General features: G+C 38.7%; 1 protein-coding gene across 1 annotated transcript; it reads left to right on the top strand.

Annotated features, from left to right (window-relative positions):
* Window positions 1-226: 226 nt before the first annotated feature.
* On the top strand, window positions 227-27,370 carry cryl1 (crystallin, lambda 1). The gene is made up of 9 exons (XM_051403652.1): window positions 227-356; window positions 1,272-1,379; window positions 3,502-3,628; window positions 7,083-7,244; window positions 11,049-11,144; window positions 11,689-11,787; window positions 21,022-21,130; window positions 25,162-25,268; window positions 26,876-27,370. The coding sequence occupies exons 1-9, from the start codon at window positions 316-318 to the stop codon at window positions 26,978-26,980; spliced, it is 954 nt and encodes a 317-aa protein (XP_051259612.1). The 5' UTR covers window positions 227-315; the 3' UTR covers window positions 26,981-27,370.
* The last annotated feature ends 142 nt before the right edge of the window (window positions 27,371-27,512 follow it).

Genomic DNA, 27,512 nt, shown 5'->3' with positions numbered 1-27,512 from the left:
AATTGGTCGACGCTGAGTTCAGCCGTTGCTAGGATACAAGTGTAAGCTACCCGCTCGATCTTTTTTCGTTTCAAGCACAGTTTCATGTCAGGTTCGTCTTGTAAATGTAACTTGAACACTAGCAGCGAATTAATGGCGGGTATGTTGTTTGTGCTTTGCTTTGTTGGCGGGGAAAATGTAAGTTAATGTGTTGTGCACTCTTTTGGGTTCTTTGGTCCTTCTAGGTTACCGTAGTAGTATAGCAACGTGACTCTGGAGGGGCGGTGCCGCCGTTTTGATAGAGCCGGTGGAGCAGTAACTTTACCTCTAGTGAAAATGAGCTCTTCTGACATGAAGAAAATATCTGTGATCGGCAGGTGAGCAAGAGAGGATGATTTTATAGTGTTACACTTTGCTCCCACGTTATTATGCTAGTTGTGCAATGTTGTGATACGTTACTTAAGGCTATATATTTTAAGTTAGTTTAGTGATCGCGTTAACATGCTTTTACCGTGCAGGCCTATGCTGAATGACTCTCTTGGCATGTAGCGAACTAATGTTTATTTTCTGAACTCTTGTAGTTTTAGCATGTAGCTTTTCCCTATCAGTTATCTTTCATTATAATCCTGGTTGTTCTGGACTAGGCTCAATCCATTTACATTAAGTACCATAGCAGTTGTGTGGAGGCTCCAGCATTAGAGGCTACTTTGTATAGGCTTACATTTTAACCTGTTTTTTGTGCCCTGTTCATTATTTCTATTCACCCAACTAAACTTGGCAGTCACTCTGAAATGACCTCTTGTACACCTGGAAAGTAAATACAAAACGTCACGGCCAAAAAGTCTCTCCTCTTTTTACAATTGTTGAGAGTTACTTACAGTATGTACATTATTATGTGCCTCCATAAATATACAGACAAGAATATCCAAACCCAACAGAACAGAATTTTTACACTTAGACACAGCGTAAACCTGCAGAGCCCTCGCTGTGTAACTGACCTTCCTGTGTATGTAGGGAAGAAAGAGTGAACTGCTGGTAAGTTATAAAAACAGACATAACGGAAGCCAGGATTTATGTTGCATGTCCATGGAGTAAGTGATGGTGCAGACAAACCACAGCGAAGACAAAGACCAAAAAAAGACCAGGCCAATTGTGACCTGAATGTTTAATGGAATTTCAGTTTCATTACAGAGAAGAGCGAACACCCGAAATGTCTATTGTGTGTGTGTGTGTGTGTGTGTGTGTGTGTGTGTGTGTGTGTGTGTGTGTGTGTGTGATTGTGTGTGTTTCAGCGGGCTGATAGGGCGCTCCTGGGCTATGGTGTTTGTCAGTGGAGGCTACTCTGTGAAAATCTATGACAACCAACCAGGACAGGCTGCCAAGGCCATCACAGAGATCAGGTCAGCCCTTCTACACAATGCTGCAGTGCTTCATAGCATAATGTGGTCTTGCCTGCTGTAATATTCTATCTGCTTTCCATAGTTAGACACACACAACATTTTCTGTGCGTTTAGATTACACCCTCCTGTCAGTCAGATTACAGAGGTATTGATGCTGTGGGCCTATTGAGACATTGCACATCATATTGGGCTGTACAAATGAACTTTACATGACTTGTGTAAAATTGTGTTAACTTGTGATTTCTTGGTTTGCTTTTCTGGGACTTTATTATGATAGGTTGAGTGTGTTTTCATTGTTTTATTTTAGGTTGAATTTGATATTATTTTTCATTATAACTCTTAAATCCATGTAGGGTTGCAGCAGTATACCATGGTATGTACAGTGACAGTTATTATACCATGTACATTTGCTTATCTGCAGTGTTTAATTCTACCGTATTAGTGTTATTTTAAAGAAAATACAGGACAGTTTTGATTCCTTTTAAGGATTAATGTAACTGATGATAATAACTGTACATAATAACTGTATATAGATACACTGTGATATTTTCTGAGATGGTTACTGTGAAATAATCTGATATCGTTGAAACCCTAAATACATGTTTATAAAACTAAAAGGTACCCTGATTATAGAGACATTTACAATATGGTTGGGTCACAGTAGCTTGTAAATGTTTAATCTGACTTGAGTGAACTCGTAGTTTTAGGCTGTCAAAGGTTTTCAGTAGAAAGATTTTAATGCCTTTTGCTGAGGAAATATTGGAAAATCTATTGACTGTGGCCTATACCAATAAAATAGGGCTCAGTGGCATTTGCCTTGTGATGCTTTTCGGTGTTTGGAGCACCACAAACCAAATTCCATTGAGTTCCAGTTGAGGTACTGTCAATATATGCAAGCCTCAGCAAATTACGCCAAAGCTATCTGAATGGTACATTACAGTGACTTTCGTGACTCTTGAGCATGTGATGATCAGCCACTTAATAAACATAAACGTTTTTTAATATCATAAACGGTTCTGTGCCATCCTTATCAGACACTCTTATGGTTTTCTAGTCGACGGGGCTGAATGAAGAGAACATTAACAAGACATACAGACTGGCCTCCATGCACTCGTGAGGACCCTGTCTAAAATATGACCTGTTCTTCCTTCCAGTGCTTACAGAGAAGACACATGGACATTGCATGATCAGTGACTTCCTCTTACTGCAGGAACACATGGACAAACACATGCTCAGGCCTAAAAACTCTTTCATAGCCTAGTCATTGCTAGTTAAACATTACTGGTGAATGACAAAGGGGTTTTGGTGAAAAGTACTATTTTGCTCATGGTGGGAGTTGTTGGGTCTCTTTACGTGATTTCAAACATTTCATATGTGAAAAGGTGTCCTAAGATAACTTCTGTTAATTTGGCACTATATAAATGAAACTGAATTTAATACTTTGGAAAAGACTGTCAAAAAAAACAACCTTATATAAACCTTATATACAGCCCTTGATACTAACAAACTCTAAACTGAAACCTCAGTATTATGCCTTTAAATTATCCTTTAAATTGCTTATCTGCTGCTGCCTCTGGTGTTTACCTGTAATTGTTCCGACTGTCAGAGATTGCCTGTATGAACAGTAGAGGGTCTCATTGTACTGGTCTCTCAGACTCCCTTTGTGTGATTTCTTACTGCACAAGTTGTGAAGGATTGTCCCTAATCCTGCAAGTAGTGTTTACTTCAAATCAATGTGAAATGTGAAATTCAAATCAACAAAAAGAAATTCATGTATGTATGACATCTGACACAATTCCTTCTAAATTATAGCTGCTACTGTGCTACCATGAGTGACAGCCAATTCATTCTGGTATGTACATCGGTTAGAAAACCAACCTGACAGCATTCAGCCGTCTACCCACAAACCAACTAAAGGTTCTCTGGAGATCTCTTGGCCAATTCTCAATCTGTTTACATAATAAAGATTATTATTTAGATCTCGCCTTTATTAAACCATTAAAATCTGCTGAATTTGTTATGCTTCCTTAGACATTAAAAGAGTAATGTCATGTCATAGGGAGTTTGTTTCATGCAAAGTCTTTGGAGGAAGTGTGTATGAGTGTTCACTCTGTTGGTTCAGGAAGCAGCTGGAGGAGCTGGAGGGAGCCCACATGCTGAGAGGGGAGCTGACCGCCACGCAGCAGCTCGCCCTGCTCAGCAGTTCCGATGACCTGGCTCAGGCACTGGAGGGAGCCTTCTTTGTCCAGGTGATACACTAGACCACTTGCAGCACCTGTACATGCCATTCTGTCTGTTTGTCCGCTGTGCTAAAATCATGGGGAACTACAGATAGAGTGGTCTCTGTTGATTATGTTTGTTTTTATCAGTCACTTGTTTGTCCATCATGAATTTGACACAACACATGGATCCCAGGTGTAGTCAGACTTTAATGAAACTTGGGTATTTTTTCATTTTTGTGTGTCCCAATGGGAACACTATATTGTTGGTTGTTAAGTTCCACAGATTATCCTAAAGGGGGCGCAACATCATTGGTTAATTGTATGATGCCTCAGACACCACTGTGAATGAACCTTAACATTACATCTCACAATGAGTTTTGGCATTTTGCAAAGTTTAGACTGATTTCCCAAAAGTTGGGACTGTTTTATTTTTTACTCTTCTTGCCATAATAGACAATACTTTGCTTATCATACAATGTAGAAGTATGACACTCATCAATCTCTTATGTACTTTTCTAAGCAGGTACTATATGTACATAACAACTTTTAAGGCTAAATTGCCTCCTATTCTTTTGCCCTTATTTACTATAATACGTATTATGGGTCAGAAGCAAGAAATGTCTTGGATAGTGCAGATGATATGTTGTGGTAAATGTTGTAATGTAAATGTTTCACACAGTTACAGTATATATTACATACTAACTACTGCATGTTATTTGTGATATAACAAGACTGTTTACCGTTGTCATATTGACCGTGGTTTGTTAAAAAGCATCACAGCATTCTAATTAGGGATGGTAATTGATAGGATTTTACTATTACCAGTGCCATTAACGATTCTGCTTATCGATCCCATTCTTTATCGATTCCTGATCAGTTTTATTTGTGAGAAAAAAGTAGACCCACACAGGCGTTCAGCAACCGCAGAGTAGAAAAAAAACCCCACACAATTCAATACAATTCACAAAGGAAAACAAATTATGACTGAAAATGATTTCTCTATTTCTCAGACAAAAATCTACAAAATGTATTTTTATTTTTATTTTTTTAAATCAAATTATAAAAGCCTTTTTTATTTCTGAGGTAGTGGTATAAACTGTGCAAAACAATGCATATTTCCTTTACTTTGTAAAAGTGAATCTGATGTTTTTGTGCCTTGATAACACGATTGATACAAGTCATTTTTCATCTTACTGATTTGAATCTTCACATGCTTGTATTGCGAGTCAAGTGTCTCGCGATATATCTTTATGATAAATACAATACATTTGAGCATATTACTGGTGTTACTTAAAATGATAATTTTACGAACTTTACCACTAGCACTGTTGCCATCTTTCATTGTGAAATGAAGCCACGCTCTAGATCATTTCTTCCTCTCCACCATGAGTCCTTCTTGTAAGTTTCCAGCAGCATGTATGTATGAGTTTGACGCCATTGTTTTGCAAAGTGGAGCTGTCAGAAAACATGCGGCACTGATTCATCGAAAAAGGAATTGATAAGCTTGTGGGCGTACAATTCCAAGAGATTGGACTGTCTAGATCTGGTGTGATTGATCAAATTTGATTTGATTTTGATAAAATGCACTGATCTTAGGCTAATTTGTGTAATGTAACTTCGCTTTCTAATACCTATTTATTAATCTGAGAATTACATACCTTTTGGTATGTAACTATTACTATTAACTCACAACTTGATGTTTTCGAACTAACCTGAATATATCAGACCTTTCTGAGCTTTCTGTTATGTAATCCAACTAATGGAGCTTTCAGACATTTTAACACCAAAGCACTCATCTTGTCTTTGTCAAGGTAGGAGCACAAACGCAGACTCAACAATGGATACTTGCTTATCCTAACTCAGTCATGTGTAATGTAGCCACTTCACAAAAAACAATAGAAAGTTAACTTTTTAAGCCAAGAAAATGTCCTGTATGAAACCATGACTCTGTCAGAGCAGACAATAGTGTTTTTCATCCCTGTAGTGGTGATCAGAGCACAGAGGGACAGGCAGGGCAAAAATAAATCAATACTCACCTTAACAGGGAACAATAGAGGACTTATTAGAAACAGGGAAATACCAGGTAGAAAAATGCAAAGTTTTCCTGTTCACATTGCCAGCCTCACATTTCCTGATAGCGTGACACCATCTGATCCAAGTTTTACCCTGTTATTGATCACAGCTTTTCTAGAGGAGTAGAGAAGGTACAGGAGTTTGTCTCTGTCAGATTGCTCACAGAACATCAATCAATAAGTCCTGAGTGACATTAATCCATACTAGCCTGCTAGCTGCATGGCCTCATGCTTGTTGCATGGGAACAGTACAGGACATACCATTAGATAGTAGACTATCAATGGCACTCCTCACATTCCTCACCTCTGTCAATATGTTTCCAGACAGCTGTTTTTCCATATCCAACACAGTGCTTGAATCAGATAAATCTATTGTTTCCCTGTTGGGGGAGAGGAGATATGACCTTCTACAAATCAAAGTATCACTTTAAAAAGTCAAATAATTCATGAAATTGCTCAAATAAAACTTTAAAAATAGTAGAAAAGTAGAAGTACAAAGTTAAACCGATTTATAGACTGAGAATAGGAGCAAGATGAATGAATAGGATGTACATTCATAGAAAAGGTCTGATTAGAGCTGTTATTTTCCTTGGAACAGAAACCCGCTTACGTACTCGCATTGTTAATGAGTGGAGCATTACATTATTACGCATGCATTCAGTACGTAAGCCGCTTGCCTAGCCAGTTATTGCAGTTCTACATACTTGACGCATTTGAAGCCATTTGAAGAGCCTTTAACTTTCCACTACTGCTTTTGAGAGACACTCCTTTCCAACCCTGTCAGGGCAGACCTAAAAAAGCAGTACAAACCCAAACTGGTTGTATCCAGTTTTTGTAGTGTAGGAACAATTTGACCTTACACATATTTATCAGAGTACATCTTCAGTGGCTATGTAGTAGAAGTTAGCTGCTTACCTAGAAACAAAATACTAAGTGTTTATTTATTGTTGTGATTATTAATTTTTTCATCTTTACTATATTCACTGCATGATAAATGATGACTGATGACAAAGCGTACAAAGTTAAACCCAAATTATAGAAAAAATTAAACTTTTTACTCACCCTTGGTGGCATTTTCTCTACTGACAACTACTCTACTGATACTTTTTGAATCCAAAGGAAGGTTTGATAAGCACGGATATACTGTACTGTATGTACAAAGATCTTGGCTAGAGATAATATTTACTTAATGTGTTACAGAAAACGAAGGGTCAACAGTGGTACATTTCTCTCGGTGACTTTACAACTTGTGTGTGTGTGTGTGTGTGTGTGTGTGTGTGTGTGTGTGTGTGTGTGTGTGTGTGTGTGTGTGTGTGTGTGTGTGTGTGTGTGTGTGTGTGTGTGTGTGTGTGTGTGTACATCTGTATATGTGTTCACTTTACCTGTATGTGTGCCCATGTGTTTTCCAGGAGTGTGTATTTGAGCAGCTTGAGGTCAAGCAGAGCGTCTTCCAGGACATAGAGCGTCTTGTGGGAAAAGACGTCATCCTGAGCAGCTCTACCTCTTGTCTGGTGCCAAGCAACGTCTTCTCTAAAGTACAGAACAGGAGTCGCTGCCTCGTCTCCCACCCGGTTAGTGCTGCTACAGTCCTGGTACCAGCGGGTAGTGGAAAGAGATAAACTACAAACTGGGGAAGTCAGCATAGTTCATTTCCCATATCATGCATTACTTCTATATCTAGTGGACAGGGCTGCCCATTAGGTGAAAGCCTATGGGGAAAAACAGCCATAAACAGCTGTTTACATTTGTATCTGCAAGGAGGATTTATACAGTACAACCTAACTTCCAAATGACTTCCACTTCCACTGCCATGTAAGTGGTTGGCAGAGTTGTCAACCATAGCTAAAACAGACCAGTCCTTGTTTGGCTGGGACAACTCACCTCACAATCTTTATCACTGGCCCCTGTTCTTTGTCAAATATTTATATTGTCCCTTTTTGTTTCTTCTCTTTATCTGTTAACCCTGAAAACTAACTACTGACACTCTAGCTCCTTTAGCCACAAACATCACACCTTATCACAATGGCAGTGATGCCTGCTGACTGTCAAAAACAAATGTACCACATTGTTGCAAATTGTTGTGTCCCATGATGTTTTGCCCTGTTAAAGACAGTTGTGTTATAAAGTTAGAGCTGTTAGAAGGATACGCAGTTAACGGGTGCTCAACTCTGACTGTAGCACTCTTCGCAGCAAAAAACAATATTGTTGCCTATTGAAGTTGGTATGGTGTTTTATAAAAAAATCACACGAATACGCGGCCTCACCCAATACGATGTCATTTAGAAAAAAATCTCCGTAAACACGGCGTCGTTTCCAGAAATATCTGCGTCCACATGGATTCACTGAAATGACCCAAAACGCTGTAGTACATATGCCAGGCCTGTATGTGGCGCTGTGACTCCGCCACACCAATACACTAAAACCGGAAGAGAAGCCATGGAGCATGCTCTGTTTACAAACAAGTAGTAGTAGTCCGCCATTGTTGTTGTTGTTATGACGTGTCTAGCGGCGGTGGCGGCTGAGGTTAAAGGCTAGAGAGGCCGGGCTAATACGTCATTGTTTCTCCGTTTTCGCCGTCCAGACGACTCCGGGCAATCCGGCGTTTTCTGATTTTCTCACTCTGGGACCCGTTTCCAAAAAATCCCTTTCTCACACCCTGAAAACGCCGTATCCGTCTAGACGCGAGGCCGATACAATAAAGTATTTATCCCGATTCGAAAAAAACTTATTTGTGTGGACGGCCCCATAGTGTACTGCCCAACACTAGTTTACATGATAACACTGGTGTTTTACTTTGCCTAGTGTATCAGATGGGTTGTCATCAACATTTTAGCTCATGTTAGTCAACCACAAAGGTGTTAATCACAAGATAAATTTTCTACGGTGACTTTCAAATTCTTTTCTGTCATTTTGTAAGCTTCTTAGAGTGTGTTAACTTTCAACATTACCCACCCATTGAAGTTTAAACAACAGGTTTAGTTGTTCTCAACCAAGCTTAAAAGGGATTATTTGTTACTTCATCTTGTTAATATCTGTCAGTGCTTCTGTTTTTCATGGTGACAAATACATTTTTAGTTTAAAAAAGGCGTGTAATGAAATGGTGTAGGATAACATACTGTTGTGTCTTCTCACCAAGGAAGTAAATGTGTAGATATTTGTTCACAAAAAGTTCTGTTTAGTGGTTGTCCGACATATGTAAGCAATATGCGATATATAGTGCTGTTATTAAAACAGAAAAGTCATGTATAATTCCATTAATGCACCTTACATACTAACAGTAATAGGTTGTTTTAGATGGCATTTTTATCAATTAAGAAACACACTGAAATACATTTGGTAAATTCTGTAGATTTCACAGCGTGACTGGTATTTAAAGGTTCAGTGTGTAACATTTAGGAGAATCAATTGCCAGAAATGGAATATAATATTCATAGGTGTGTTTTCATTAGTGTATAATCACCTGAAAATGAGAATTGTTGTGTTTTTGTTACCTTAGAATGAGACATTTTTATCTACAGAGGGAGCAGGTCCTCCTCTGTGGAGGCCGCCATGTTGAACCACCATGTTTCTACAGTAGCCCAGAATGGACAAACCAACCGTTCATCATTTTTTATGAATTTTGAAGCCACCGTACTTTCTCCTACACGCTTGGAAGGCTGAGCTGTACTTGAGCGGGGTACAGTAGTCAGAAACTATGTCATCCAACTGCATTATTCTATACATTATAACATAACGCTTGGCAGTAACAGTTTTAGATTCGAATGGCTGTCATTAAGGATGGGAGAGTTGTAGTGTAGACCAAGGCTCTCTTTTTCACCACCTTCCCAAAACTCACAAGGAGGAGCACTAACATCGTTTCCACCATAATGGGCCAGATTAATCGACTAACTGGTTAAGTGGTCTATCACTAGTTCTGTTGATAGTTGTTATAAATACTACTGACTTTACATGGTCTGATCACAGTTGGTGGTCAAGTCAGTTAATGTTGGTGCTGAGGCTTTGTTGAGTAGTATCACAGTATTAGTTTTCAGGCTTTTTACAACAGATCCTTTGTCTTAGTGAGGTACCCACTATATGTTGTGTGATTGTCAGTGTTGGGCAAGTTACTTTAAAAGAGTAATTAGTTAAAATTACAAGTTACTTCTTCCAAAAAGTAACTAAATTAGTTACACAGTTACAAATTATAAAAGTAACTAGTTACTTCAGAAAGTAACTATTGCGTAACTTTCAAGTAAAGTTTTAAATGCTCAAATGTGACCCCACCTCCACCCCTCTTTAACGGAACTTAAAATACATGTGCATGTTCAATTATTTATGATAAATCTGAATATTATAATGAAATGGACACTTAATACAATACATTATTAACAGAAACAATGTACACAAATCTAAACTATTTTAATGTTGCTGTGGGACAAAGTGAGACTAGCCTCCAATCAAATGCCATGTATGTAGAAATTTATTTATTTATGTTTATATAGTGGATCGATAAAAATAACACAATAGATGTTTTGGAACTTTTGATATTAATTGCCCCTCAACAGGCCACAACTGGGCAAAATTAAATTATGCTTGTTAAGCACTATACCAAAAATAAATGACAAATATATACACTCTTTGTAGTGCAAATAAAACAAAAAAAACTTCAGACAATCGGTAGGTATACTGTACTTCAAGTATTTTCTTCCTCGAAAAAGTAGAACAGTGTAACAATATGAGGTGCTTTCAATCTAACTGAAAAGTACAATGTATAGCAAAACCAAGGAATCCAAATATAAACAGGTAATACATACGAAATGAAAAATACATATATAAATAAATAAATCTCTTTTTCTGGCCATTGACAATCTCACTTCAAGAGGCTGCAGCCACAGCCAACAAATAAATCTAAATTAAATGATGCTCTTTAAGCAATGTACCAAAAATGTATTCAAACAATATATACGCTCTTTTTAGTGCAAATGTGATAAGATGCAACACAACTCGCCATACCTGTCTCTCGTTGACTGACTCACTTGTGTTGTTCGTTGTGTGTCCGACTATGCGTGCTTTCGAACACCCGCCCAACTCTACTTCTGATTGGCTTACCATGAAATTTTACTCAACCTCAGCCAGTCGTCAGCATTTATGCGCTTGTCTCGTGCACTGCCCACTAACCAAGGAAGAACAGTAAAAAATAGTGTTTGCCTCTCGGCTCAGAGATCTAGTTGGTCTGATGAAAAAAACAGCTTAAATTATAGTAACGTGCCGCATTTTTTGGCAGTAACGGTAACAATTACATTAGTAGTAATTAGATTACTCATTACTGAAAAAAGTAACGCCTTTATTTATAACGCCTTTATTCCCATTACTGCTGATTGTTCTGTGCTTTCAAGGTAAACCCACCCTACTATGTCAAACTGGTGGAGCTGGTACCTCACCCAGAGACAGCAACAACTGTTGTGGACACCACCCATGCCCTAATGACCAAGGTAAAGATCCAAGATTACATTATCCTGGGTTGTCAATTACTGGTATGTCCAAAGTCAAATGCAAGTGAATGAATGGAGCCCAGAACTACAGTTATATATTTAAGGTTGGTAAGAATTCTTTTTACAATGTCCATTTGTTTGTTAGTTATATTTTAGGTTGGACATTTTATCTGTGAATACAGTCATAGATCTGTCAAATCTGGGATGAGAATGTGTCACTAGTCCCTGGATTATCACACAATCATAACAAACATCGAAAAAATAACGGCAACAAATACTTCATTGTGAGCGATTACATATACCAAGCAAGTTGCACACCCTTGCAAGTCTCTGCAAGCTGAATTTCATACCATGCTGAAATAAATGGAAACCAGTGGCTTCCTGAAAGGAAGCAGTTCAAATCCCTAGGTGTATTAAGGTTGGCAGTAATGTAAATAATGTAAAACTTTGACTTAATTTGCAATGCGTGCAGGTGTCGCAATCGCAACTATCGTCTCTTAGGAACTATTGCCATTCTTGACATCACTGATTTCTCTTGATTCAGGTTGGCCAGGCACCTGTCTGTCTGAAGAAGGAGATCGATGGCTTTGCTCTCAACAGAGTGCAAGCGGCCATTATCGCAGAGTCCTGGAGACTTGTCCAGGTCAGTGTCTGGAGCAGTTTTTACATATAAACACCGAACAGTGTTCTGACATTCAGACTGTCCGTTTCAGACATGTTCTCACATGTTAGAAATTCTCCGTTTGGTTTGGGTGTGGGGTGGCGCGGCACCTGGGTAGATTGTGGAGGAGGAGGAGGAGGAGGAGGACTCATCCATAATTAGCGTTCAAACCACAAAGCTGTAGAACCCTAGTGTGTTTGTGCCGGTTTATTATTATTATTATTATTATTATTATAATTATTTTTATTAATTTTCTGCAAAAGCTCAAATTCCTTTAGCTGGAGTGAGCTACAAAAATCCTAGATCCTAATGTGTGTCCTCATAACTTTAGGTGCACAGGGATGTATGTGTGCATGTTTGTTTTTATTTCTGGACAAGAGCTCCTCAGTCTCAGTGAGGCTTTGTGTGGCTGAGTGGTGCTGATGATGGTTTTGTAATAGAGGAAGTCCCTTGTCAGCTCACCATAATCTCTACTGTCTCCTTCCAAAAAGGAACACAATGAGCGTAAATGAGCTTTAGCCTATGATGACAGAAACCATTAGATAATCGCTCACGGAAGAAATGGTTAGAATGACAGTTGTTACCTGAACTGAACTCACATGAATACTGCCATCATAACTGCCTCAAATTATCCTCTTTGCTTTCTGTAGAAGATTACGAAACTTTTGTAGTAAATATTCAATCTCGACTTTCTTTCTTGTTTCTTTTTCATGGCTCTTCCTTTCTTTTTTTGTATTTTACATGTTGTAATATTGTCCATTCTGTCCTGTCCATCAGTAACTCTTGGACTGTTTTGGCTAGGTCTTCTTTTTAGAATGCACATATATGAATATTGTTACAAGATTTAAAAGACTTTTTCTCTTTTTTCTTTCATTCAGTTCAAAGAGTGATGGCCTACTACATATGTCGACATTACAACAGTTTTGGTTATTTCGCAGATAACTGATTTTTTCTGAATCAGAGTCTCTTTTGTGTGGACTCATCTCACTGGTTTGAAATGGGCGAGGATCTGCTAGACAAAGCGGATGTCACATATCATGGTGCATATCATTTTTTTAAACTTTCTGTTTCTTATTTAATTACTTAGATATTTTTGTATTAATTTTGATTAAACACAGTCTGGAATGTATCTGGTAATGCATCAACAGGTTATTACAGTGATTTAGCACTTCAAATTGTTGCAGCAGAGGCCTAACCTGTCTTCGCTAGACACTTTGTTACACAGAACCATCTGGAATGTTGTCATTGGAAACTGTTTGGAAAAAGGCACTTTCAGAAAATACTTGGCAGGCCGATTGGATGAACCATGTGTCTGTCACCATCTGTCTCAGGTGAACTTCAACCAGTCAGATCAATGAACCATACAACGTAATCAAACTCTTACCAAAGCCAGTCGGGAAAATAACAAAAACTGCTTTTCCAGCAAGAAAGTTCTTCAGTTTGTTTTTCTCTTCTTTCAATGAAAGAATACTCTCCAGTTCTGATACAACTGATGCCTAATAAATGCTTATGTCTTTCAAATGCTATAAACACAGACTTTCTGTTGAGCATTCGTTGTCTCTGAACCAAGTTGATGACATAATCAGGGTCATCATCGCTCAGATTTGACATCATAACTCTACAGTCACAGAAGATACTATACAGTTGTTTTCACTGGCCGAGTGGTACTTCCTTTGGCTGTGAAACTGGTCTTGATGTGTAAAGTAGATAGAGTTTACCTTAAAGACAAATCTGTCATCAAAAATAGGATTAATTACCAGTACTGTCGATGCCTGCAACCAGTTAGTCTGAGTTTCTGTTAGTAGTGGATATCTGACTTTGGAATAAATCTCTTACTGGTTATATCTGCCAAACAAAAACCTCTTTGTGCTGACTGTTGACTAGATTACAAGGTAATTAAAGCTGTAATGAATTAGCTCTGCCCTCTGTGGGGATAAAGTACTACTGTATGTTAGAACAAATCCCATCTCTCATTCCAGGGTCGACACACACATAGACACAGACACATAAAAGCCTTGAAGAGGGACGTAAATCAGTGTCTCTTTTCTCTGTTGGAGATGTGTAACAAAGAGCAGCCCTTTCACAACTAAATCAGCACTTTGTATCCTTGTCTTTGACATCACTGTACTCCTAAGTCACAGGTTGTAACGGTATCAGATGGACAACGACTGTGACCCCTCTCTCACTCCTGCACACACACACACACACACACACACACACACACACACACGGTAAGCAACAGAACTCCATAACATTTAAAAAAGAACAAAACAAAGAACTGTGAACTGAATTAATCATGACCCAACTTCGACTGCTGACAACAACAATATGGGTGTGTGATGCTCAGCCGCTATTTCGACAGAGAAGGTTGTTCCATTGAACTAACCAATGCAATTCGTCTTGTAGTCAGTGCAAGCTGTACTTGCACAACAAACGTTGCCTGGAAGCAAACATAAATGCTGTTCAGTGAATGACAGACGTTCCTTTTTCAAGTCATGTGACTTCACACTCAATATATTTTTTACACTCTAGAAAGAATTCTACAGTAATAATGAAGGATGAATGCATGAAGGGAAATTTCTAATACTGTAAACTAATAATAGACTGTCCATTGATTTGTATGAGTTTATACTCTGCCTTGAGGCTAGCTGTATTTAAAGTAGTGTTAAATCAACATGTTTTTGAATACTTATACAAATGATTTCACAAGTTGCTGATAAATATTATCTTAAATTTCAACCATTGACAGTATATATAATGGACAGAGCTTCTGGATCCGATTGAAATACATTTCAGCAGGGGGAGCTCCATTGGCTGCAATAACACAGCGATCCCATTTCACTTTAATGGTGAATGAGCCGACTTGACACTTCCTTTATGAGCTCAGTAAACAGTTTCCTGATGAGTTTAGAGTCTCAGTCGCCAGTTTCACATCTTCAATACATTAGGATGTTCATTTAGTAAATTATGGTCCAATTTAATTTAAAATAGACAATAAAGCCACATATGCTTTTGGGTGGGGCTACTTTTTGATTGACTCTCAGTGAGTCTGTCCAGCACAGCACACGAAACTCAGATCAAACTCTCAAACTAGGCAGTGCTGATCAAATACGAGGCTAGATTCTGTTATTGTGTTGCCAATTTCTCGCTTGAAATTCAGTTAGTGTAGTGTAGTGTTCAATTTTAGTGTTTAGCTGTTATACAAGATTGTGTGTGACCAGGCGAGCCATCATTGTTTTTCCTGCTACACACGAGTCAAAACTGCACAGCCAATGAGCGTAGATCAACTCACAGTATGTTCTACTCCACAAACCAATGTGATATCACCTATCACGATAGGTTCACACTTGATTTCAACCATGTCAAGATGTACAAGCTCTGAAACGGCACTTAATACAACTCCACAAAAACCAGTTGCTGCTGGTGTAGTGCTTGCAGCTTTAAAGCAGATTAATGTTGAGGACACTTTTTTCTGGGTCTATTAGGCAATCGCTATCAGACCAAATTATGTGATAGCACAAGCATGATATGAAGAGTGACATCTGATCTGATCAGATCATCTGATCTAATTTTAAACAAAGGAAAGTGATGATTTGAATGTTGTCCACTAGAGGAATGTGCACAAACAGTCAGAACAGGCTGGTCAACTGCATTAGCTCTATTACTGCACCCTCAGGTAAACTCTTGCATCTCTGTGGCATCTTTGTTCTCAAAGGTCATTTACAATATTGGGGTCAATTGCCGCATTCTTGATGTCAAGACATCCTCCAATGAAACTCCAAGACGTCAACTGAATGATTAGTTGAAAATTACACACAAGCCCTCGATAGGATTGTGCAGTAGAATGCAGAAACAAATGCTTGAGATTCAGAACATTCATCTTCATAGTAGCACTTGTTTGTGTTCAGGTTGCTGGGTGATTTTTCCCCATGCTTAAAATATTTATAGTATATAGACGACTGCCAGAACGGTGACTTTAACTAAGTGCAATCCAATACAATGAGTCTGCATTAAGTAATAACCTATAAGAAACTGAATTAGTTCTACATATGTTGAGACTGAAATGTTGATTGTATGTTCCTTTTTAGCCACAGTAGCAGTGTGGATGACAATGTCATGGTTGGACAGTTTTAATCAGACTCAAAGATCTCAACAACTATTAAATGGATTTCAATGAAATTTGCCATGAAACAATCATGGTCTTCAGATAATGAATTCTACTGACTTTAGTGACTTTTACTTCAAGTGCCACCATGAGGTTGACATTGTGGTTTGGAGTGGAATATCTTGTATTTAGCTCAAAGACTGCTGAGCCTATAAGCACAACCTCACAGAGCCAATAGCAAGCCTGTGGACCCGTATGGTGGTTATACTGTTTGTTATTTAAATTAAGGTATATTTTAACATCAAAATGATTTAAACACATCATCATCAATTTGATCACATATTTTAGCTTTCTAAATATCCCTCAGTTGACCATTTTCATGGCAAACATTGTGAGCTGTTGAAACAATAGCATGTTTTTCTCTTTCATTGAAATGTGAAACAGGACTTTTTTGTAATGGTGCATTAAGGCAGACTTTTATTGAATATTTATGTTGGCTGCATTTTTTTAGAGACCAGCAGAGGCACCAATGGGATGAAAGCATGGATGACTTGCAACAAAGAAAGCACCTTTGGCTTGTCACACTTTTAACTTAACAACAGAGATTTAAAGATTAAGATTTTTGTTCTGACTCCGCTCGAATTACTTTGTATTCTTTGTTTCAAGAGGAGCTTCTGGGTTCACCGAAGAGCCTAGTGGGCCTGCAGTCAGGTGAAAGCCCTTGTTAGTTCAGTCAATGCTGAACACAAGAAGACGACAGCAGTCACTGGGAGTAACATTTCGCTGGCTTTCAACTTCTGAGAATGAAAACTCTCAGCATATCTCAAGGAAATTAAGCAGTGATTACTGTGTCTGTACTGGCTGTAACTTAGGTTTCATGCATCCACTATGTGATATTTGTGTCTTCACACAGGCCTGTGGAAGCTCAGACTCATATCTACATGACATTCCATATCGTGCGTCGATCACTCACTTGCGAGGCGTCTGCTGAGTAGAATTAACCCTGAGTGCACCCTTAGGTCCTAGCTGACAAACATGCCACATTGCTGTTAAAGTGTCAGGCGCAGTATCAACTGAAACTGTTCACAGCAAAGTACAAATGAAAATAAAAGGCTAACCGACAAGGAAGAACAGGGGAAAGAATTAGTTTCAGCACTGTTTGTACCGCGTTGTGTTCGTTCATGTACTGCTGCTATGAGATGAAAATTTCCCCTTGGGGTTACATAAAGTCTCTGTCTGAAAACACAGGGTCTCTATCAAGCAAGTATCTCCTAACATACAACTTGTCTGTGTTAGAAGAATGTAGCAGAAATTCATTTCTGCCATATTTCAACTGAGAGCTCTACAGTCACCACAGACATGTCTCATCTGTTCTGCATTTAGTTCATAAGCTGTGGAAAAACAAGGATGCAACTTCTCTGACATCAATACTTTTCAAATTTATGGTTTACCACTAACCATCATGTTGTCAGGTGCTGGAGGCAAAATACACAATAACCACTGTGGCTTTCTGCTTCTGTCAATCAAGAAACGATGCTCCCAAACATGCTTTACTAAGCCTTATTATTCTCATAGTAGAACATTTTCAAATCAACACAGAGATTATGTAAAATCATTTTTGACTTCTTTTGCCTATTTATATTTCTGGCCTAGTTGTTATATTGAGAGGTTCGGCTAGATTTTGGACACATTTGCAAAACATATTTGCAAATTAAATACATAATGAAACAAGTAATTAACATTTGAAAAACAGCTGATATAGACATGATGTAGTTCGTTTTTTCTGTTTTGTTCAGGGCAGAGCATCAAGAGACCTTTTTTATAGCAGATATTTTGACTTGGCATATAATGATATATAACATAAATGATGGATGTCTTGTTATATTTAGGTATTTCACTTGATAGAGCCTGTTACTGTGCGTGCTGGCTCACTAACATGGTATATTGTGACAATTAAATGGAACAGAGCCAGCCTTGTAGTGCCTACAGTTTTTTGACTAATTTTTGAACAATTTAAAAAACACGGGCAAACCTGTCTGACAAGAACTTTCTGTCTTTCTGACAGTTCCTCTTGTCAGTGTTGATTAACAGGTAAATCCTGAACATCAGTCAGTCATTATTCTCAATTGTCATTGGGATGTGGGCTCGGCTCTAATTAAGTCAAATAATCTAATACTGAACCTGAATGTGTCTCAGAAGAAGACACAGATTCACCATAACAAGCAGGTGCTTCTATTTTTGTCTCCACTGGAGATAGAGATAAGCTGTGAATCTTTATTGCTGCTAGAGCCAAGGGCAGGTGAACTAGATGAACTAGTCGACCAGCCATGCCATTTTTCTAAAATGAGGTTACCATGTAGAAGGAGAGGAACACTAGGTGGAAATCAATAATGCTGAACCAGGTTTACATTCCAGTACTAACAAATTCTATCTCCCACTCAGGAAGGGTAGCAATTGCTACAGTGAAAGTTGGACATTATATATCTTGGAGTAATGGTCACACAAAACAACCAATTTAGTGATGTCATGTTGAGCTCTGGAACTCATGATGAGTAATGTTTGGACATTGCAAAGAAACAAAATGTTGAAAAAGTTACCTCCAGTCCAGTTTTACTATTTCAGACAGACTAAAAAAGGTAACAGAAAATGAAAGCTTTTCTTACCATTTGTGTTATACTGAGCAACACACGTTCAATATAATAACATACATACAATAACAACATAAATTGTTGGCCAATAGCAAATAATAGTGTACTTTATAATGTATAATTAAACAAGAAGTTATGAAGAAGCTAATAATCCAACACAATTTTTTCTCTCTTGTACAGTGTTTTTATTTATTATTTTCCTACTCTTACTGTTTTTTATACTGTTTTTTTCTCTATCCACTTTGCTGCTGCAACATTGGAAGTTCCCCATTGTGGGAGAAATAAAGGAATATCTTATCTTATATTATCTTATCAATATAGAATAGGTTTGCCTTTCAGCTGCTGTATGAGTTTTAATAAAGAACACTGACGATGCTGTTACATCAGAGCTCTTCAGTTACCTGTAAACGGTGCACACCTTTCTGTATTCTTTGTAGTCACTGTACAGCTGTGTGCAATTGTGACTGGTTGACATCTAGCACTCCCTCACACCAGTCATAGAGTTCACGATGCAGTGACACCCACTTAATGATTTCTGATCTATAAAATGGTTGGTGAGTGAAACATTTTGTGTCAGGCACCTGAGCAGTTCATTTACACCATAATTAAAATGTGCAGGGAACAAGTAGAATGAGAATAAGTACAGAATTATTTGTGTCCCCCTGAGCTCAGTCACGCCAGCCTTTATGACAGCGAAATTTGGGTCTAAAATCAATTAATTTGAATTGAATTGCAGAAATTAGTAGTAAATCCTTCATTTGAGTATATTTCAGTAATTATACAATTTTAAATTTACGCCATTGACCAATTGCAAACTATCTTATCAGTGGGGACCTTCGAGGAAATGGAGAGTCCAGAATGGAGGAAGCTATAGGCCTTTTTCCCACAAGACATTTTGACATGTCACAGTAAAGCACATGTGTAACTTATAAAATTAAAGATGCCTAATTTCCATGTAGATCCTTTGGTTTCAAGGTCCTGGTGTTATGCGTACTGGCTCACTGAAACACTGTCATGACCTACTGGGACAGTCAAACAGACAGAGCCATTGTTAATGTTATTAGTAACACCTGTGCCTTTCCTCATATGACAAGTAGACCTATTGTATTAAAGTTGTTATATGACCAAGCTCTGCCTAAGAGGGTTTTCATATTCATGTCCATTTCGCCACAAATGTAACTAGCCACAAACCAGTGGAAGCCACCTCATGACCAGCAACCAACCATTCAGAACCACCAATTTCACAAGGAAGCACAGTTTCACTTTGTCTGTTGTTACGGGTTACTAATCCAACAGAAGGGCTCAGAAACATCAGCTGACTAAGCTGGAAAAATCATAATTTATTCATTTATTTCACTGCCGTGTTTTCAGCGTAGGTATTTTGTCAGGGTGTTTTAGAGAACGTGTAAAAACAGAGCCTATACCCTACAAGAAGGTGACCTTCTGTTAATTTGAGCAGAAACAGAAGTGCAGTTTTGTCACAGTTTATAGGCGCCATCACTTTCTGTTAAACCCTCGAAATAGAATAAAGGTACTCCAAAAAAGAACAAAACATCAAATGTGACCAGAGGTTCAACACTGAGCAACAGTGCCTGTGGACTGAGAGTGGTCTTGTGATCCCTCTTGCATAACGGGGACCTTCCCTCACCCCTCCAAACATGCACACACAAACAGAAAATGGTCCTTGAGTCAGGGCCAGCGTTGGAAAGCAGAGCGGCTGAGAAAGCGGCTGGTTGCCTCCAGTGATTACCGTGGAGAAAAGACTCCACCCACCATCCCGCTTTGCTCAGATAACAGGCCCGTTGTTGGACGCAGGACCCAAACAAAGACGACCCTGTCCCTCTTCTCTTGCGCACTCTACTCTCTGTATCTGTATCCAAGCTTTGATTTCCTCCATGGTCGGCCAACGGGTATCTCTAACCCAAAGATACCTGAACCACTCCCCCTCTGTCTCTCCTTCCATCCATCCCTCCATCCTCAGCCCCTCTCCTCCCTGTACTGACTGTATAATCCTGAGGACACAGAATTGGCTGATTAGGGAAACTTTATATGGTGGGAGTAGTCTGATGGGATCAAAGGGAATTTGGTGGGTCCAAAACCCTGGGGGTAAAAAGCCATGACTTTGTTGAACTTCCAGGGAAAATATATTCTTACATCTTTTGACTACATTTTGAGCTGCAGTTTTATTCAGAACAGGAGTTATGTTTGTTTGTTGGTAGCACCAGCGCCATCAAATCCTCCACACAGGAACACGAGAAACGCAGTTCTGGTTGACCTTTTATCTCTTTTAACTGTTCTAACATGTAAAGAGAATATGTGTCTTTAAAGCTGCTGTAGGGCAATCTCACCATACATTTACTGACTGATTGATTTTTACCTTTTTATAAGGAAGACAAAGGGAGATTCATGTAAATCAAGTCAGTGAAATTAGTTAACTCTTTTTTTTCTCTATTACTCAATCAGGATGGCATTATCTCTGTCAAGGACATCGACCTGGTGATGTCAGAGGGGCTAGGAATGCGTTACGCCTTTATAGGTCCCATGGAAACGATGCACCTCAATGCACCTGAAGGTAATGTTCCCTCTTTTGACTTTTTACTCACATAAATAGAAGGTTCATTTCCAGGTCGTCAGATAGAGATGCGAGCTGTGTTCAGTTTGGTGCAATCTGAAACATTTTGCAAACAGCCTTCATATATGCATGTAAAACAAAAAGAATGAGAGGATACATATTTAAAATGACTGAATCAAGTAAAGTAGTTTCAAAGTATAATCTCTGTTTGTTCAACACAATTACAACATTCCAGTTTTTATTCCAGCACTGAAGGAGAACCTACACCTTCTGTGACAGATGTAATTTATATACTGGGGAAGATAAGTACTTGAGTCAAAACATACCAAAGCCAATTAGGTCAGAAAATATTGTGATGACAGTAATCAGAGTAATACACCTTAGATAAAGAATGTGAGAGTCAACAGTGATATAGCTCACATGTCACAGCACAGCATACATGTACTGTACCATACTGTAGCGTTCCTCTGTGTGTCAGAGAGAGAGAGAGCGAGAGTGAAACCTCAGGGAGATGGAGAATATCAAAGGGGGGTGTGAAACCCAGAGAGTGACCCTGACTGTGTACACACACAAAAAGGACGCTTTGGCAGAACAAAGCCGTCTTTTGATGGGTAGCAATGAATGCACTCCCTCACACCAGTAATCCAAAACTCACAGAGCCCACATCGCGGCCTTCAAACCAGGTGCCAACTCTATCTGTAGTTACAGTGCTCAGGAAACAGTAGTATGATCATGTTCTCAAAAGATTGCTAAGAACTACTCCTGTTGTGACTTCCCGTCCTTAAATCATTCCAATCAGATACTGGAGCACTCAGGCTCTGTCTCTGTCTTTCTACTCTGAATGACTTAGCTTTTGTAAACCATGTACCTGTACAGGAGAGCATTATCCTTTAAAGGAATAATCCACTGAAAAACTGCTGTCTGTAGTCATGAAGGAGGTTCTGAAATGTTTGTAGCTTGCTCCTTCGTGTAATCAGCTTGGATTCACAACATCTACAAGGTGTTCAAATGGTGGTTCAGTTTCACAGCAAAAAGTCATCAAAATGTCAATGGAAACTTTTCAAAACACTCCCGCAGCATGATGCACCTCACCATTCTCCACCTGTATTCTCAGTATAATCTAAACAAGTTAGGTGTTTATGTTTGTCATTTACAACCAACAGAAGCAAATGTTGTTGCATAAGAGAAAGGTACAGCTAACAGCACTAGTGTGTGTGAGTGTTGAGAACATATGGAGCACACAAGCGGAGAGCAGAGGAGTGGCTTATGGACTGAGGACTTTCTATGGGAACCATTGCAACCACTGTAACTCCAATATGATCACAGCTGCTTTCCTTAACAGAAAAAAAGATAGATACACATACACATTTAGGAGGAGCTAATGGAAGAAATCTAATTATTTTTTTATTAGTGTATAATCACCTGAAAATAATAATCGGTATGTTGGTTCTCCTTTTACGGAGTCCGCCATGTTGAACCGGCTTGTGTCTGCAGTGGCCCTGAACAGACAAACCTAACACTGGCTCTAGATAGACACTTTTAATGCGTTTCACTGCCACCGTAGTTGCTCTTTTGCACTTACTGCCTACACACTGGACCTTTTTAAAAGATAAACAGTTTGCCAATAAAACATTGGACACAACAAAGTGAGGTGCTTGTTTGGGCATCTTGTAATGCTACATTCATTCAGTCATCGCCACATTCATATTGAGACATACAATATGATTATCTGATTCATTATTTATTAAACTTTCAGCTAACAAGACCATCATGATGATGCATAATGCATTTTAAATTTTGATTATCTGTGTTTGATTCCACCTTAATCCATTGAATTCCTTTAAGGCACAAAACAGGTAAATGTTATGTTGTTCTTCCAGAGCAAACTGAAGGAAAGTTTTCAAAGTCCTGTGTAATGACACAAGGTGGAAGACGTGGAAGGTCAACGGGGGAAAAACATTTTCATTTTTAACCTATCACAGCTGAAGTTTTTAACTTTCCACTCATTTTGAACGTCTGTAGAGGTCTTCAGTACACAGGTAGTTGTTGTGGGCATTGGGCCATTTATTTAAATCCTTCACTCTAAACAAATATGTGCCAGATCCATATGTACTGTAATACTGCTGGGCTTGAGCCATGATTTTAATCCATAGAATACAGACATTTAAGAAAGGTTGGACAGTGGCAGCAAAGGAGGAATTGCATAGCTTGAAATAACACTTATGTTTTCCTCCCACACAAAGTCTGTGTTTGGTTGAAGGTAGATGGTACTTCTCACACGGCTGTGTCATATACACTATAGTGTGTCCCACTCATGTAAACATTCAAAGTTCATCTTCAGAATTAAACATGGGATAGTGAATGGATTTTATTTTATTTGGTCTAAAACTTCAAATAACAACCGTAAAAGAGATAACTAAAAGCTTTTTAGAATAAGTTTCCTGTTTATTTAACTAAATAATGTACAAGTGTCACACTTTTAAATCTGTGTGTGAAACTTCATTTCAGTGTGACAGAACTACTTCAAATGGGCACCTACTGACCTGCCTTAATTAAAGAGCTGGTGTGAATTAGTTTGGGAACGTCTTTCAGATTGCTCCACACTGGCTTTTTACGAGAGCTAGTCCTCACCTGCTGTGTTTCTTATCACAGGAATGTCAACAAACCATACCACTGGCCCTCTTTATGACGATTTGTCTGGTCATTGCTTATTATGGGGACCTGTGTTGCCTCAGAGACCATGAGATGTGTGTTGCCATTTTTCTACATCCAAATTATGGGACACAGTCGATTATTTGATCCACAAACATTTGGTTGTGTGCTTAATGTTGAATTAATCACTAATGTTTTTGAATTTTTTGCTGTGCTGAGTAGAGGAAACCAGCACCCTCGTTTATTAATCTTTAACAGTTTATTTAGGCTGCACATAAATCATTAACCAGTGTGTCGCAAATAAATAGTCATTAAAGATTAATCAATGTGAATAATAAGAGAATAACTCAAGGAATCGCAGCCCCAAGGAACGACCTGAGAGTTATTTATAAAGCATTCAACATGTACTTATAAAAGGATTCTGATTACAGAGGGACTGACATCATCTTTTTATGACATCCAGAAGCGCAACATTTATTCAATGAACACCTCTTGTGGTTTTTGTCCGTGGAGTCCACAAATTTAAAAAGTCTGATGCTGGTATAAAATAAATCTGTTGCAGGAAATATGAAAACTACAGAAAAAAGAAAATAGCATTACTTTATGACATTGTATTGAAGCTTTGAGATATAACAAATGCATTCACAGTTGTTAGAATCATCCATTCTGTAGCTGTATTTTCACTTTGTGTAGATGTACACAGAAAAGGGTGTAATGGGTGACCATAGGATTTTCTTTTTCTTTCTTTTTTTACATCTGAACTTCTTCTTTAATATCAAAAAGGCACATTTCATATACAAGAGAACATAGGTCACAGAGGATCTAACATGCACATCTCTCAAAATGTGTTGTATGGCCCTGTGCATAAATTGTTGAACCAATATCTGTCAGCCAGTGGGTTCAATGTGGGATTTTTTTTTATAACAAGGACGGTATTTCTAAAGTTCATTCATAGTAGCAAGTATAGAGAAACAGTAACAAGTGTCTCTGTATATGTGCACATTCACTTACATGTAGCCCCAAGAAGTGTGTTCCAGCCTTCAATTGCAAATGCACAACTTCACAGAAATGTATTCACAATGAGTTTTTAAACTTATTTGAAGGAGCTGATCACTTTTCCATTCTGTATTTTCACGTCTTCAACAATACGTTTGTCACTGTCCATCTGCAGGGAGCGCCTAATAGGTGAGGACACCTATCAAATTGTGATATTTTTAACAGAATTTTCACTTTTAAGAGAAAGCTTCTCACTCTGCCTGTTTTTGGGGCTGTGGGGACTATTTCATGATGCATATGTGAACCAACTGCTGCAAGATTCATGTTATTTACACATGTTCTTATTCCTGGCCTTCCCCCTCTGATCCGCTGTCTTCCCACAGGTTTGGAAGATTATATGAAACGGTATGGAGAGGGCATAAGCAGGGTTCTGAACTCCTTTGGGCCAGTACCAGACTTCTGCGGTGAGGGAGCCAAGAGCATCACTAATGTACGTATGACGGCAGCAAAAGAGACCATGCTTTACCTGACGCTGCACTGTTCTGTATAAATGTGAAATGTAACAGTATTCATTCATGCAGATCAAAGGAGGTTTTATCAAAACGGATAATGTTGGCTGTTATGATTTCTTCCCACTGATTCAGTCGCATGAAGAGAACATTTGTTTATGGAGTCTTTAGTTCTGCATGACTGAAAGTCAAGAGGGCCTTCTCACCCAGCGCAAAATAGCTCTCTCCTAAGTAGGCATTACTAAGTCACATGCTATCACAGGCTGGTAAAATGTTAGCCACAGAAGGTCATCATATGAGGAAACCCTAAGCCAGAGCAATAAATGGTTTAAGGTAAACTAGCTCAGAGAGCAGTAGCAGTCCATCTTGTTTTCTGGTTCTTTTGGCCTCACTTAGAAACCTTCTGCGCCAGTGTACGGGTGGGGAGTTAAGAAAGCCATATTCCCACTGACATTCCCTTTGAATAATGCATTTGCATTTTAACTAAACTAGTTGTATTCATTGTCAGTAGTTATACAGCTTCACACTCTGGAGCAACATTTTCTGCTGTGACTAAAGGTACAAAGGCAGCGATGCATGCAAGAACAAAACATCCCACCATATTAACTTTGGCCTTCTTCGGTTTTAAAGGAACTCTACTCTACTGAAAACCACAGTTTGGGGTATCAAACATTCAATGTCCTTTTAAGTTTGAAAGGTGGCAGTTTGTTTCTTGCACCTTCATAGAGGACAGCAGCTGTAGTCCGTTTGGATTCAGTTGCAACAGATTCCAACAACAACCCAGAGTCGGAGGAAAAAAGTATGAAGTCTTCCAGCAAACTCAGACCAGAATTTCTCTGCATCCCCATGCAATCTTGCCTTTAGCTCTAGCTTTAAGTCCAAAGCTGTAAGAACTGAAATGCTAACCCAAGGTTAGAAGATAACATTAATAAACTATTTGAGGGGCTCTTTTTGCCTTGTCTAATGGTCATGCTATATTCATGTTTCACTTATTTTTGAAATTGTATTAAATGTTTGCAGATTTAACCCTTATTTTCCTGAAATGTCCATTTCTCTTCACGTTGCAGTCTGCTCTTGGTCTGTAGAGGGCTGCAGACAGACATGCCACCTTCCTAATGCATGTTGTTGCCAGCCTCTTCTTTTTATCTGCAAACAGCGAGCTTCACCAAGAGGGTGAAACATACCAAGGTTCATACTGTCCCCCCATTTCCACCCCTGCTGTGAAGGCACCCCAACCAACCAGTACCAAGGATGAGCAGCCTCACCACCTTTATTAGCCACAAGCACGACTAACTGTGTTTGCCAGATCACATGACTCAAACCTTAGGTGTCTGTGCCACCTGTTTTTCAGCTGTGTACAGCAGAACAGTGGTCGTTTGCTAGTTATGTGGCTAACAAACTGATATTACTCAAACACAAAACGTGTTGAGAGAATCAGTTTGTAATAACTGTTGCATATTTCTATATATCCATTGATTTCCAGTTCTAGAGGAACTCCAACATGGCTGGTGGTCCTGTCACCTGAACGTCCTCTATCTTTGTTCTAATGGTCTTCTTTTTCTCACATTCCCCTCCCTGCTGTCCACAGGAAATGTCTGAGCTGATTCCCAACGACCGGCAGCATCTGTCAGCCAGGATTGAGAGGAGGGACCAGCTCCTCATGGGTCTGGCCAAGCTGAAGAAGGAGCACTAAGATCAGCACGCAGGGCCCACAGCCAAGGACACATCGAGTGTGTTTTTAACCCCTCTTAGTTTCTTAATTGTTATAATTACCAAATATAAAAAATTTGAAAATTATAGACCTAATAACAATTTAAATAAGAATTTTGGGAGTGATGAAGTGTTTTGTAATTTTCTCAGTGATAATGAATATTTGTGCTCTGAATGGGCCTTTTATCATAATTTTTCCCCCAAATTACACTATATTTTAACTTTTGTCTGCAAGTTCTCAAGGATCTCAATCGGTAACTGAATGACTGGAATAAGCAATCATTTCACAAGGTGCTACACACTACATAATGGTCTTCTATGTGAATGAAAAATGTGAAATTATGTTTTGATTAATAAAAATAATGGAATCATACATTTATATGTTTTTTTATATTCACTTAATACAACATGTTTGATCCTAAACATAAAGTAAAATAATAAAACTATGAAATCAAATATTAGAGATGTCTGGATGGGAACTGGAGTGGCCTCTGTTCCCCCCAGCAAGACAAATT

This window comes from Dicentrarchus labrax, unplaced genomic scaffold (genome assembly GCF_905237075.1).
Source record: "Dicentrarchus labrax unplaced genomic scaffold, dlabrax2021, whole genome shotgun sequence".
NCBI classification, from domain to species: domain Eukaryota; kingdom Metazoa; phylum Chordata; class Actinopteri; family Moronidae; genus Dicentrarchus; species Dicentrarchus labrax.
This window is presented reverse-complemented; position numbering and strand designations above follow the sequence as displayed.

Excerpts from the sequence above, each read along its gene's own strand:
- cryl1 (XM_051403652.1), top strand. The coding sequence starts at position 316 with ATGAGCTCTTCTGACATGAAGAAAATATCTGTGATCGGCAG. Across the intron at positions 11,145-11,688 it reads CCCATGCCCTAATGACCAAG|GTTGGCCAGGCACCTGTCTG; the intron begins GTAAAGATCCAA and ends CTCTTGATTCAG. Across the intron at positions 11,788-21,021 it reads AGTCCTGGAGACTTGTCCAG|GATGGCATTATCTCTGTCAA; the intron begins GTCAGTGTCTGG and ends TTACTCAATCAG.